The 15,377-nt window shown below is 38.6% G+C and overlaps 1 protein-coding gene across 3 annotated transcripts in view; it reads right to left on the minus strand.

Moving 5' to 3' along the window:
• The window catches only part of ABCB11 (ATP binding cassette subfamily B member 11), a 76,294-nt gene that overhangs the window by 34,121 nt on the left and 26,796 nt on the right, over positions 1–15,377 (minus strand). For 2 of the 3 annotated variants that reach the window (XM_063110941.1, XM_063110932.1), the window contains exons 10-16: positions 10,479–10,592; positions 8,259–8,369; positions 5,952–6,077; positions 4,287–4,490; positions 2,453–2,623; positions 1,773–1,974; positions 831–894 (exon numbers count right to left, since the gene is read on the minus strand). In XM_063110941.1, the coding sequence (XP_062967011.1) occupies positions 831–894; positions 1,773–1,974; positions 2,453–2,623; positions 4,287–4,490; positions 5,952–6,077; positions 8,259–8,369; positions 10,479–10,592 (992 nt within the window). Of the gene's footprint in view, positions 1–830; positions 901–1,772; positions 1,975–2,452; positions 2,624–4,286; positions 4,491–5,951; positions 6,078–8,258; positions 8,370–10,478; positions 10,593–15,377 lie in introns of all 3 variants that reach the window. The other variant, XM_063110922.1, reaches the window with a different exon arrangement.

The following is a 15,377-nucleotide window of genomic DNA, read 5'->3' on the forward strand; positions in this document are numbered from 1 at the left end:
AACAAGTCCTATGATTGAGTCTTTGCTCAGAGCACAGACTTGGGTTAAATGTCCTAGAAATAGTAAGAGTAATGTAGAAAAATTGCTGTCATTTCATTACCTACTAAGTCTCCTAAATTAAGAAAAAAATTCTTGAATAACATTTTCATCCATTTAGATAACTACTACTGGGCAGAATTCTTCTTAATAAACAGACTTTTGACATTAGAGGAGCTTTTTAATTGAAATGCTTAAACCAGGATGAAAGACTAAAATTTAAGTTCCTGCTATTTAGCATAATCAAAAAATACCTATATATTAATCCAGAGAAAAATTAATAGCTCATGTTTAGAAAAATTCTTTGTAAAAAGTAAAAACTACATTTTAAGGAATGACTTGACTTCAGATGGATTACTCTGGGAGAAGAAGTGTTTGTAATTCAATTGCAGCTCAGTAGGTTAAAGAATGGTGTTAAAGGCATGAATCTGACCTCCATATAAGACAGTGTTTCACACCGCAGTTAACTTGGGGAGGGGGTGGGAACTAAACACAGATTTTTTAAAACCTCCTTTCTAAACTTGATAAACAATGTTTTAACCACAGAGTATCTCCATTATTACCCCCAATAAGACGAGAAGCAAAAGTGAAACAAACAAAAAACCATGAATTGGAGACAAGTGTCAATATAGCAACCAAGGATTCATTTCCACATTTATGCTACATGAGACCTGGGAGTCTGTATACATAAGACTGTCCTTGTTGGACCTGAGATTTTGCCTAAGGATCACAGCTACAGAAGGCTCCTAAGAATATCTGAAAACTTTAAAATCTGCCCCATGGCTTGAGCTTACCTTAAACTCTCCCGGTAGCTCCCTCTGATAAAGGTCCTCTCAAGTACGTCACCTTCAGTTGTATCTTTTCCTATTCAAGACAACACGAGTGATTCTTTAGTGTATACAATAAGAACCATCTCTAAATACAATTATATATTATATTTGCCTAGAATATAATTACTATGTCTGATGCCAAAACATTCTATTAACTTCATTTCAGTAAATAAAACTTGGAACTTGTCCAGTACATTCTAACAAAAAATTTCTAAATATTCAGCAAGATTGGGTCATTTGAACCGTGTGATAGCCTATTACCTCTACAGAAATAGGTATCTTTTAGCATGAATCATAAAAAGCGTAAAACAAGTCCAGTAGAAGTGGCAAAAAAAAAAAAAAAAAAAAAAAAAGACAGAACCACCAAAACTATCAAAAGACTATTCAGAATAACTCATGTGTTAAATGCATACAGCAATTATACCTAACGGAACTCACAAATTCAAATGTGAAAAGGTGGAAAAAGTTTAAAGTGGGCAATTAATTTAGGTTGGGGTAACAACCATATCTGGACATTCAGATAAGGAGAAGGTATACTAGTGCCTGAAGTATCTATCTACATTTGAAAATAAGTGTAATACTTGTTAGTCATTGATTAATTCACTCAACCAATAAGAATGGAGCTCCTACTGTGTGCAGGACCCTCTAGGAAGCCTCTGCTATTTGCAAAGGGTAAAGAAAAGGGGATGGAATTGAAGGGTAGAAGACCATAGGTTTAGTCTATGATTTGATCAAACAATGTGACCTCCTGAGCTTCAGTTGTTTCCTTTCTCCACCATCAAATGCCTGCCAGGGCTGTGGGAGAACAAATCAGACAGTATGTACTAAAACGCACAGAAAGTCATCAAGCCCTGTATGTGTTAACTGTTTAAGAGAACGCACAAGCAGAAAGGAAAAGGCACTTGCCCTTTGCTTTCTCTTCATTAAGGGCTTGATCTCCCTGACTCTGCAAAGTCACTAGAGTGAAGTAAACGCCTTTCCTTTCCCACAGTTCTTCGTGCGTGCCTCTTTCCACTGCTGCGCCGTGTTCAAAACCAATGATGATGTCTGCAGCTTTGAGCGAGGACAGGCGATGAGCAATTGAGACAATTGTATGCCTGTGCTGAATCTGTAAGAATGTACACCATTAGTGAGACTGTAAGACACAGCTGACATTGACCTTTGGATTGTCTCCAAATCCACAAGTCAGTCAGAGCCTTGGTCCCTGGAACTATCCTTAAACAGGCCGTGCAGACATTAGAAAGGGCCAAAACACTTTCTTGCCACCATAAACCCCATCACACATTGGTCTGGCCTCTGCTATTAATCAACAGCTAAAAAGAAAAGAAGGAAATATTTAAAATCACATATTACAAGTTAGTCTTAAGACTTTAAATTTTACATGTGCAGCTTTGGGGAGCAAACCATAACTGTCTTTTGCTCAACTGTGAGGAAAACTGTAGTCAGCCAATATTTTCTAAGTAATGAGACTGGATACATGGACCTATGTGGTATCACCTGACCCCAACCCCCATGAGCTGCCTTCGCTGCAGCAGCACAAGCGTTTCCACACAAACCTATAGAATGAACCCAGGTTTTCCACAGACCTTACTCAGTGCCTCTTGCACCATGGCTTCACTCTCATTGTCCAGCGCTGATGTGGCCATGTCCAAAAGCAGGATCTTGGGATTTCGGACGAGGGCTCTAGCAATGGCTACTCTTTGTTTCTGGCCACCACTCATCTGGCCACCTCCTTCTCCAACAAGGGTGTCAAATTGCTAGGACGAAGGTGACACCGGTCATGGGGGAAGAAGAATTTGATGACTCCTGACAGTGGTCCAAGTATGAGGTCCCTCCTAGTTTCCTCCTCACACATGAATTTTCACACGTCCAACTTTCACTAAAAGAAATACCCCTTCCCTAAACAGGTTATTGTCTAATCACTATCTGCATGTGAGATAAAGAAATTTATTTATGCTTTTATTCCCAGGCTCATGGGGCTGTGTACATGTTCTTCTCTAGCTCAACTTCAAAGAAAACTTTTCAACCAAAGTAAAAATTGATCAGGGTCCTGAAAATCTATGTTAGAAGATTAAAGTACATATCAAATCCTTGTCTCTGTTCTCTAGTTAGACAGCATATGAACACATCATGCTAATGTCTTTTTATTGTGAATGAAAGGTCAAACTATCTTTATAATCATCATCATTGACAGTAAATAGTTACTGAGTAAATAGTTATCTCACACGCCTAGCTTTACATTGGAATCTAACAATGAGATGTTAGTGGTCAGACACTTATCTTGCTTATTATTAGCAAAAATGAGTTAAGCACCTACTACAAATATAGCGTGATGCTGAGTTTTTTACACACATCATATCATTTAGTCCTCACAGACACCCCATGAGGCAGGTACTGCTGTTGTCCTCAACTGATGAGTAAGGAAAATCTGGGGCATAAAAGGATAAAGTAACTGCAGAAGTTCATAAAGCTTGTAAGTGGAGAAGCTAAGATTTGTATGAAGGCAGTCTGGTTCTAAAGCTTTAGACTCTTAGCCCACTAGACAATATCATATTCACAGCTGCAATCCTATTCATAAGGTAATTCGGAAGGCTGAAAGAAAGTGTTCAAGATCACTGACTCTGGAGAAAGACCACCTGCATATGAATCTTGTCTTTCCTGTTTATTTGCTGTACAACCTTGAGCAAATTACTCGACCTCCCAGAACCGTGGATCTCTATCTGTAGATGCAGATAATAATAGTAGCTGCCTGACAGGGTGGTTGTGAAGGTCAAGTGAGTTAACAGATATAAAGTGCTTCGAACAGTGCCTGGTATGTAGTAAGTACCACATACATGTTAACTATTAACAATAACTCTTCTTTGATTTAGCAGACCAATCAGTAGCAAAATCCATGTAAGTATAATCATATGGAGTTGGTTTTTGGAGTTGTTGTTTATAATATATGAGGAATTATTTTTGAATGTGTGAGGGAGTCCTGAGGACATAATATTAGCGGCTTAAGCACAAGAAAACTAAAAAACAATGACAATGGTGGACATCAAGAGAACATTGTGCAAGTTACTGCCACATGACCAACTTAGAATTTGCTTAAACAAATGCTTAAAGATGGAATAAAGAAATTGCATCTATATCAAAGGGAGATTTTAAAAAGTTCCATAGTTTGGTAGATTTTTAATATACTAATAACAAAGAAAGCATTTTTTAAAAATCTCCCCAGTTTGGTAGATTTTGAGTGTATAAATGACATGTTTTCAGACAAAAGGGACAATTCATGGTACATTTCCAGGCATGAAACTAAAACATGACATTAAGAATTTAATGATTCAGGATTCCAATGATAAGAAATGTGTATTATTGTATAACTTTTTTTCCCATCTATAACTTTTGGGTTTCCCCAGGGAACCTAAGTTAGGGTACCTGTGGCAGGTCCATGATGAAGTTGTAGGCATTGGCCACCTTAGCAGCTCGTACTATGTCTTCCATTGTTGCATCATCTCTGCCATAGCGAATGTTTTCTGCAATGGTGGTAGAGAACAGAGCTGGCTCTTGCTCCACTATCCCAATCTGACCTCGGAGCCACTTAATGTTAAGAGAGCGAATGTCATGGCCATCAAGAGTCACCTAGAGGGCATAAGCAAAACATCACATCTCTTGGAATCTTTCAGGGTTCCGAATCATGTACTTGACCAATGGGGAAAAAAATAGAGACTGACAGGACTGTAACAGAAGGAATTCCTCTTGAAATGTGGTTTTTTTAAATATAAGAATAGCAATATGCAATTAAAATCAAGTACAGCTGCAGGTCAATTCATTGTAGAAACACAAATGATATAAAGGATACTTAATTTAACACCGTTGGCACAGGAAAAAATAATTTTTTAATTCCTCAGTGAAGATTAGAGTCAGTTATTCACCATATTTTGAATATTTTTATTATCTTTTGACTTGTGACCAAAAATGCACTTCAAAAGATGCAATTAAAATAAGCAATGATACTTATCGTGTATATATGCTTTATAGTAAATCTGACTTTCTAACCAGATTCATCAAATAAGACTTTGCTGTTCAAAAGCAATTGAAGCTGTAAGTGGGAGCAAATAAAAATCATTATTAGCAAAAATGTAAAAATCTTACATCAAGAAACCATGATTTCTACATATTCAGAATGTTGTTATGGTGTTATATAGCTCACAATACCCAATTAGAGAATGAAATATCTCCGACAAAGGAAAATTCCATTATATTTGCCATGTTAGTATAACATTATATGCATGACAGAGAACTCATTGCATTGAAGCCATTTAATACACAAACAATTCCATCTCAAAGCATCAAGGAGATGCTGAAAAAAATGAGTGTGAGACAGAGTGAAAAGAGCATGGGCTTTGGCACCCAGCACCCCTGGGTTCAAATCCTGGCTCAGTCACTTACTGGCTGAATGACCTGAGGCAGGTCTCCATCCCTCTGACTCTCTGCTTCCTCATTTGTAAAGTGGGTATATGTACCTTTGGAGGTCGTTGTAAAAATAATGAATTATTTCCATAAAGTGCCTAACATAATATGCAACAAATAAGTGGCAGTTGTTACTATTATTTATTTTGTTAGTTTCATTCTATATTTATAGTATAATAAACACAAGGAAAAAGACTAAATTGTTTGTGAAATCATACTTAAAAAAAATTTTTTAACCGAACTTCTCAAAGCAGTAATCAAAGTTTGTTCTTTGTTAATTTCTAGCTGTGTTAGCTTTCCTATTTTTAGCATTTGAAGAACTTAAGGAAACAACAATGATTTTGTTAGGATACAAAGAAAGAAGGAGAATACATAGTTCACTGAAGAGGCAGCAATACCATTTCGAATGTATCTACTCATTCAGTTACATTACTCAGCAAGTGGAATTGACTGGTTATTCACTGAATACTGTCACCATGTGTGGAGTTTGTCCCATCAATTCAGTCAAAAACCATTACATGTATGAGTGTGCCAGGACAGTTTCAGTGTATGCTAGGCCTGTTTGATCAGTACATTGTCATTTGCACACTCCTGTCCCTATGTACTGAGAAGTTTCTGGAAGATACACACCATGCCTTCACAGGGGTCGTAGAATCGCTGAATGAGCTGCAGTGCTGTACTTTTCCCAGCTCCACTGGACCCTACCAGAGCCGTCATTTCCCCTGGTTTAATCACCATGTTGAGGTTATTTAAAATCTGGAGAGGAAAGAAAACAAAGTTCAGATTGTCACTGTGTGCCAAACCAAGCAATTAGGCTACAAGTGTGGATGCTTTGTGAAGACACTGTGTGTGTGTGTGTGTGCACGCACGTGTGTTTACCTATGCCCCCAAAGCAATATCTATTGATATCCATCAATAACCAGCAAAAGGAACCAGTACCTAGGACGAGGTTTTAGCATTTTGCACCTTACTTAATAGCTGCAACCAACAAATAAAATTATGTGTTAACACTGGTGAAGTAAATAAGTTAAGAAAACTTTTAAAATTATGTTCCAAAATCTAATTTAAAACACTTCTGATGTACTAGGATACCTCAAGGAGACTGTCCCTATTAGTAAAAAAAACCATTGTTAGAAATACAATACTAATTTACTGATCAACAATTAACAATAAACCAGCTTGAAGATTTTTAGCTATTGTACACTTGTATGGCATGTGAATGTATTATTTGAATAAATTTTCCTAATAAATGTTTGTGGTGTGTTTGTTAGGTCTAAAGCATGGTCAAAGGTTGGGAATGAATGCTGGTAAGTCTTGAGAGGGAAGGACAAGAAAATCATTCATAACTATCTGTTGGATATTTTCACAATCAGGAGGTGATTTTGTACTGATTATGTAAAGATGGTTTAGAGTCCTCTATATGACAAAATCTCATGTCTCTCACTGGAGAGTCAAGCTTGCAAATACATTTCCACTTACTGGTCCATGTTGGACTATAAACTCACCAGGGCAGACAGGCATCTAATGTGCTTTTTTATTGTTATGGCCCCAGTACAATGTGGAGCCCAGCAGGGCTAAATACATACTTGTGCTTTGAATGAAGAATATTCATGGGTATAAGTAAGAAAATTTCACTTAAAAAAAACTACTGGCCTTGCGAATACAAGATAAAACAGAAATGAAGTAAATGTGTTTCAATTTGACCAATGCTTGCAGAGTAGCTACCATGAACTGATTCTGAATAGGTTCTATAACGAAAGTTTTAGCCATCCATTCAAAAATATTTACTGCGCGAGTACTACCTTGTGATTTATATTATGAAGCACTTTTACATTCATGATAAAATTTGATGTTAAGGTACATATGTAATATACAATAAGAAAATATATACTTCAAATATGTGATCAGAATATATATATTTACTTATGTTTTATATTTATATATAATGCAAATAAATATATGTAATATATTTATATTATCTATAATAGGCATATTTTATATTTACCTATTATATATTTACATGACTATGTAATAGCTGTTTATACTCATATATATAATATAGGTAAATTACTATAAATATTATACAATATAAATATATTTACCCACATTATATATACCTATCTCCTCTCTCTCTCTCTGTGTATATATATCTGTATTATAGGTATGTGCGATCAGAATTAAATTATGCTAACAAGATGGGATTTTAGTTCTGTGGGGATAACAGAAATATTATTAAGAAAAGGAGGCTAAAGATGCTCTGTTGAAAATGAGGAATGGGTCTCATTTTAAAGCCAATTTAATGAGGGGGAGTAGACACTAATTTTCCTGTAGAGTAAATTGCCATTAAAGATACTTGCTCCAAAGACGCAGGAAAACTGTAAACTTTTTTCACCATGTGCTCTGGGTAATTTCCTAGTACAAGTCACACAAGCTTAATGTCACAAGGATACCTGCCTATAGACTGATCCAGTAACCCTGATGAATTTGCAGATGGGAAGTTAAAAATTACAGACAGCAGCTTTCCTTTATCACTTCACACCCTAACCACTCAGCGTGCTCCACCTTGTGCACTCTCTAAGGAGGTGATGATGAAGTTGCACTTCTTGATTGTTCTGATTGCCTTACAGTTTATCTTACATGTGCTTAGAAGGACAGGACCTGTCACTTATTTCAACAGAGCATCACACAGTTCACTTAACCTGAATGTGCTGCAGACTGTGTTCCAACCAGAGGGATTTGCACAGTACAGTTATCACAAAGGAATGTGGTGTGTCACCTGAGATGTCATAACACTCAAGGACACTTCCAAAGAAACATGCTCCTGTTCCCTGTTCCTGGAAACAGAGTCACTCTTCAGAACACAAGCAATTTGGTGCCTCTGGAAATGAGTCATCAAAGAAAACGTCCATTGTTTCCAGGGCAAAGACTGGTATTTACCTTCACCTCTGGTCTGGAAGGATAGTGGAAGGTCACATTATGGAATTCAATTTCACCCTTGATTCGATCCAACTTGTAACCATCTTCTGACAAGCAGTCAATGATGGGTTTCTGGAGTAGAATATAAAAGGGATATAGCCACAACGCGTGTTATATGCATTTACTGTCCATCTTAGTTTGAATTTACTCATAAAACAGAACAACAACCAGGCAAAATAATGCAGCGATATACTAACGATAAGTCACTACCACATTAAATATTTACTAATAATAGTGATAATAATAATTATTCCTTACTGAGATACTGCTATAAAATATTATTATGTTACTATTTATTAATAATATTGTTGATATTATAAATCAATTTAATAATACCGTGTTTTATTCATTAATTTATTTAATTACCATTATTATTTATTGAGTTATTACATAGTAATATCGTATATATGTAGTTTATTAATATATAATATATAGTATTAATATGTAAGTGATGTATAATATATTATAACAACTATATATTACTATTCTATATTATTATATTATTTAGATATTATTATGGGAGACAATTTATAAGGTGCTTTTGTTTTGCTTTTTGGCAGCTGGCCTGTACAGGGATCGAATGCTGGATCTTGGTGTTAGCACTATGCTCTAACCAACTGAGCTAACCACCAGCCCTACAAGGTGTTTTAATGTGCTTTTTTCATTTATGTAATAGTCACCATAACCTAACTAGACAGGTGATATGCCCATTTTTCAGTTGAGGAAGCGGCGGCGTCTCAGAGAGACTCGGTTTCTTGCCTAGGGCCGTGCCACTAGTCAACCAAGCTGGGGTCCAGAGGTAATCTACAGCTGAGTATCCACCATAGGTGATAATTCAAACCGAGCATTCTTAAGTGATATCTTCAAATACTACCATCTTTCAATTGATACCCTGAATTGCACCTCTGTCGTTGCTAATAGCAAGCCTAATGTAGAACTTCACCGCTAGGGGGAAGGCTACCTCCAAGGGGTCAGCTTCTTCCCTCTTCCACTACTAGTGATAGAAACCCAGCACTGCAGCTCTATTTAGGGGTGTAGTGTAATCTCCTTTCTTCTTCTTGGGTGTCTAATAAGGGTAATAAAAATAACTTTTAAATGACTTAATTTTGGGTCATAGTTTCAGGGCCCTTTTAGAGTCATTTCATCTGAGGATACAGCAACCCTAAGAATGAGGTAGACTTTGAATACCTCAACATTTTTATGGGGTTTTCAACAATCTGCCTGTGCCCCAGTATATGAAACCTCACAATAGGAAACAGAAGAAGTGATGAGCAGTTTCCTCAGGCAGGTCACAGCCTCGTTGTTTGGCCAAAAAATACTCACGGTTCAGGGACCCCACGAAGCACCTCTGCATTTCCAGGGCTTCTGACTCTTAGCCCAGGGCGTGTTTTCAGTGGGAAAGGACAGCATCCTGCCAGCTTCCCCTTCTGTTCTGTCCCTTCCCTAGCTTGTCCGATGTGTTTCAGCAGATTAACCAGTAAAATCCTAGCCAGGCTACCAAGGCCTTTTACAAGCTGGTAGTGAATTTCCATTTAGAAGGTAATCCAATCTTATGAACCTGGTCTTAGAATCTTGCTGCTTAAAGTGACCCGGCCCCTTCCATTCCCGGCAGCCTCTGCCCCTCGCTCTCTCTGTCAGTCACCCCGGACTCTTCCAGCTTCTTGAGCACCAAGCCCTTGCCCACCCTGGAGGTCTCTCTTCCGTGAACACTCTCCCCACTCTCACTTCCCGGGCACCACCACCTCCAACCCCATCCCCCTTTGCGTGACTGACTCTGCTCTGGTTCTCAGCTCAAATGCCACCTCCTCAGAGATTCTGTCACCGCCTCCCAATTTAAACCCTCCTCTCCCGAGCCTGGTCCCTAACACATAGCGCTATTTTATTTCCTTCATCGTGCCTATCACGAGCTGATCTGGCCTTTGAATGTGCTCACTTCCCAACTGCCTGCCTCCCGGGATGAGGAAGAGAGCAGGGGCCTGACTGGTTCTTCTTCCCTGTTGCTCTCCCAGTTCTTAGAATCATTCTGGCTCATGATAGCACTTAATACATCTTACTGAAGTAAGGGTATCGTGACAGCTCCTCGCATTTTTTAACATTGAGGGTAAATTCGTCAGGGGCTCACTCCCTACCCAACCCCCCACCCCCACCTGCTAATGGCCTTTACTGTTGGCTTTCACATACCCGGTCTATTGTCTCAAAAATGCTGGTGGCTGCTGCTCGCCCAGTTGCAAAGGCTTCCAGACAAGTAGATGCACTGCCAAGGTTTAAAGCTCCAACTATGACACTGAGGAAAATCTGAAGTGAAAAGAGAGAGACATCATTCTCACATGTTTTTGTCAATGTGTACATAGTGCTCACTGTCATTTGGGCCATCCGTGAGAACTCAGAAGTTTCTCAGAAATATTCTTCCGTGGGAGTTTGAAAGCTAAATAGCTCTCTGGCACTTTGAAATGCCTGGAATAGTTTTTGTTCTGTAAGGCCTCCCCAATTTTTTCATTGTTATGATTTTAAAAACTAACATTACTTTTTACTGAATTTCTACAAAGCAGAAATTGTTTTGAAATGAGTAAGGCAGCATATAGACACAAAGTGGGTTAGAAAAGTGATATGATAATTTGATTCATATATAATTGGCCTTATAATGTTTTTCTGGTTAAAGGGTTGCCGAAACAATAAAGACATTAAGATTAGCTTGACTGTCCCGGAGTTTGGCACATGCAGAATCAATCTGCTACTACTGCTACTGCTATACTACTGCTAGCAGCACTCATATAATAATCACTAGGATAACCACTGCTGCTGCTACTACTATGCAAGGGTACTTCAAAAAGTTCATGAAAAGATTCATATTGCATTTTAATTCTATTTTTCTACAAACTTTTTGAAGTACCCTCATACTACTGCTAGCAGTAGCAACAACAGTAATTACAGGGTATGTCTCTAAGTGCTTTATCTGTGTTACTTCATTTAATTCTTACAACTGAAGAGGAAACAGATGGGCATGGAGGTTTCCTAACTTGTCTTAAGTCACAACTTGTGATAAGTGACAGCAGCATTTGAACCCAAGCTCTTGACTATCTTTCTGCCTGGCTCCGAGCCCCTCCTGCTGCTGGCTGCAGGAGGGTGGAGTGGCTGGGTTCCTGTGCACAGCTGGGGAAGCTGGCCTTTGACTCACCAACCCAGCCATCTCGTTACGTCCTACCAAACAGCACTCTGTGTTTCTCAGCACTGTTTATAAAGATGAAGAAGCAATGAGGCAGTTCCTCAAGGTGGCATCTGGGAGGAACACAAGTCTCTTCCTGTCCACTCTGTCAAGCAAAGAATGGTCCTACTCCTGCACTAGCATGGAGGATGTTTCATTGGCCACTGTCTCTTTCCACACTAAAGGCTGGCTCCTGCACAAATGTAATCTTTCTCAGATAATTAAATGATCTCAGTCTGGTTTCCATAGGCCACACTCTTCCCACTGTTTATATCACATAAGGGGAAATTACTCCAGAGTCTCTCTCCACTCTTTCTTCCTTGTGGTGGGAGCAGCTGGACCATGGAGCTTCTCACAGCATCCAAGCCCTCTCGCTCCCTCTCCCGTAAGCTCTCCATTCACACTTCAGGATGATTAACAGGGCCAGAGCTTCTCCACGCAGGGGATGGGCTGGCCCACACATGCCTTCCCTCTAAATTCCCCGGCCTATGCATGGAACAATCATTCTCTCTTCATCTGTTCTTGCTCCTCTCCTCAGTTGTGGTGGATTTTTTCTCCCATAGGCAGATTACTTAATCTTTGAAACCCCAGTTTCTTCCTCTGGAACACAGGGATAATGACAGTACACACTTCATAGGATTGTTATGAGGATTAAATGAGATAATGTGTGTAAAGACAATTAATTAGTGTTAGTCACATAAATAAGAGTAATGATGATGATGATGATGATAAAAAAGAAAAAGAAGTATCAAAGTCCCACACTTAGGAAGTGCTAAAGGGAGCGGACAGAACAGTTCTTGTGGTCTAATTTGCTTAAGACCACCCTCATCGGTTGTCTTCCTGCCTCAGCAATGGGACCTTCCACATGCCCTAGATCGGGTGTCAGCAAGCATTTTCTGTAAAGGGTTAAACAGTAAATATTTTAGGCTTTTCAGGCCATATAGGCACTGAAGCAATTGCTCTGCTCTACTATGTGGTACCAAAGTAGCCGCAGGCAATATAAATGAGTGTGGCTATGCCCCAATAATACATTATTTCTAAAAAATGGGTGGTGGGCTGGACTTGGCCTGTGGGCCATAGTTTGCTGAATTCTGGTCTGGAGTCTAGACAGACTCACTGGAGGCCTAAATGGAGGTTTGGGTCAAGCCCTTGCTTAGCGTGGCTTTGCAAGCCACCACCTCAGGTGAAAGTGTCTCGGGAGGTTCTTAGGGAGGAGTGAGACAGGATAGAGGCACATGCCCAATGCCATCACAGTAGCTAGCACACATCCCAGCAGAGCAGCATTTTTCACCCTGAACACCACATTCCTTAGCCCTGGGGACAGTAGTGTGGGAAGAGAGACTGCTGTGGAACCATCAATCTATGGGCACGTTGTGCTGGACAAAAAAGGGTCTGTGGCCCCTTGGAAGACAGACCCAGAGGCAGGAAAACAATGGTTAATGGATCAGCCCCAGAATCACAGAGACCTGAGTTCAAATCTCACTCCTTGCCACTTGGCACATATTTCTTAACTGATGTCCTCTATTTCTTTTCTTAAGTGGTAGTGTAATGGCACCAATTACAGAATGAAGCCATAAGCATTAAATACAGTAATTTTATTAAATACCTCACTCAGCGCTTGACACCTTGTACTCACTGAATGAATGTTGCTTTCTATTATTGTTATCTTTTATTATTAAATCCTGAAACTTAAGAGGGGCATGAAAGAGCAGCCCTCTACACAATTCAGTTTCCCTTCATCTTTCCCTAACAGACCTCAGAGTGTTTTTTGTCTGTGTACAAATGATACTAATTGTAGTCATTTTTGTGAACTACTTACCATGTATGCCCAATTACCGTGTAGCCAGTAAAGATTTTGTGCATCAAAAAATGTACTTAATTAACCTAATTGTTAATTAGTTGAGCGGATTAAAACAGCTCACTCAAGCGTACTCAGCCCTCATTGTCTGCTGTGCAGAAGTACACCAAGAACTCATGAGCAAGAGAAAGAGAGAGAAGGGAACAAGGGTCATACTGTTAAAGGATGCCTTTCATTTTCCCAAAGAAGAACTTCTTAAGGTGTAAGCAGAGGTTTGCAGGAAGAGGTAGGAGTAGGAGGTTAATAATTGATGATTAAAATGTTACAGACACATAGTATGCCATGTCTGCATTTCGTAAGTACTCAAGAAATATCAGTTGAAAGAATGAATTATTTACAGAAGATATAGAGTAGCCCACAGACCAATTGACAAGAAACTTAAAGATGAAAACCATACAATGGCTTCCTGCTAGAGAAAGTTACCAAGTGGCATTTTATTCAGTGATTCTAACTGGAATTGTGTATTATTTAATTTTCAATTTACCAATTCATTTTTCTCTCTGAATACTCATGTATATTCATGTATTCATGTATACTTCCATCCTCTCCTTGTAGGCATGGAATGAAAGGAAGGAGGGCTTTTCTCAGTGCCTGTCTTTCTGCAGAGTGAGCAAATATAAGGAGCTGGGACTAACGTCAACTACTGTTATTCCTGGTTTGGTAAATGTCAAAAGTCCTTGGGAGTAATTGAATCAATAAAGACAAGGGACTTTATAGTCAGATTTCAGACTGCAAAACTTTCACAGGCTTTTCCAATGTGCAAAACTATACCTATGTCATTAAGAAAGTGGTTAAATTATGATGATAGTAACACTTTCCATCTATACTATCCTTTTAAAGTTTACAAAACACTTTAATGTGTTTTATCATGTTTAATTTTTTAAACAAAGTTCAAAGAGATGTCGGTTATTCATGTTGCAAAGATGAACTGAATTTAAAAAGTCATTCTCAGTATATTATCATGCTCTTAATGAAACAATGTCAGTGGCTTAGATTAATTGTGGCTTGACCACTGATAATCATTAATATTTGTAAATCAAAATCCCATTTAATTTTCCCTAGAAATATGTTTATATTAAAGCAGTAGATCTCAAATTGTAATCTTTCAGCTAGCAAATTCTTGGTATACAAGATTTTGATTTTTTGTTGTTGTTGTTTAATTGTTGCTTGTTTCACCCAGAATTTGGAGCCAAAACATCTTACTTAAGAATCTTATATGAAACTACTTCTCATCTCCCTGCTAGACCAAATGAAACCAGTATTTTGTTTTTGACCTCCCTGACCTTATGGACTTTCCTGTCTGAGGACAAAAAGGGGTGGGGACAAGTGTAAATACATGCAAATGTTCAATGTCACTTAAGTGCTCTGACAGAAAAGTAGAGCATGCCATAAAAGAGAATAAGACTGGATGATCATGGGAGTCCTGATTGCGAAAGTTCCATTCAGCTGAGAATCTGAACAGTGACTGGATTCCAGCTGTAAGGAGAGGGGGCTGGAGCTAAGGAGGAAAGAAACACCTTGAAAGAGGGAGCAGGATGAGAAGCTTTCTCTGATCCCCGCCACAGCTGGTCACCCTGCTATTCACTGCTATTAACTACTTTATAGCATATACGAGGGTACTTCAAAAAGTTCATGGAAAGATTTGTACAATCTTGTAATTTAATTTTTTCCGTGAACTTTTTGAAACATCCTCATATCATCATTTATCATTATGCATTTACATGATTCTTTAATTATTGCTTATCTTCCCCACTACATTGTAAATTCCATTAAAGCAAAAAAAATCACATTTCTTTTGCTCACTGTTGAGTCCCTTGCAGTTTGTATGGGTCTGGCACATAGCAGGTGCTCAACAATTACTTACTGAATGAGCAGCTGAAAAGACACTGAATATTAACATAGCCACGGCAATAGCTGCAGCATGGCATAGCACAAGTGAGCAATAAAATATGTTTGCCTTACCTGTTCAGTTGAGAATATTATGGATTTGGTATTTTAGTAACTCATTCTGTTTCACAAA

The sequence above is a fragment of the Cynocephalus volans genome, chromosome 1 (assembly GCF_027409185.1).
Source record: "Cynocephalus volans isolate mCynVol1 chromosome 1, mCynVol1.pri, whole genome shotgun sequence".
NCBI lineage: Eukaryota > Metazoa > Chordata > Mammalia > Dermoptera > Cynocephalidae > Cynocephalus > Cynocephalus volans.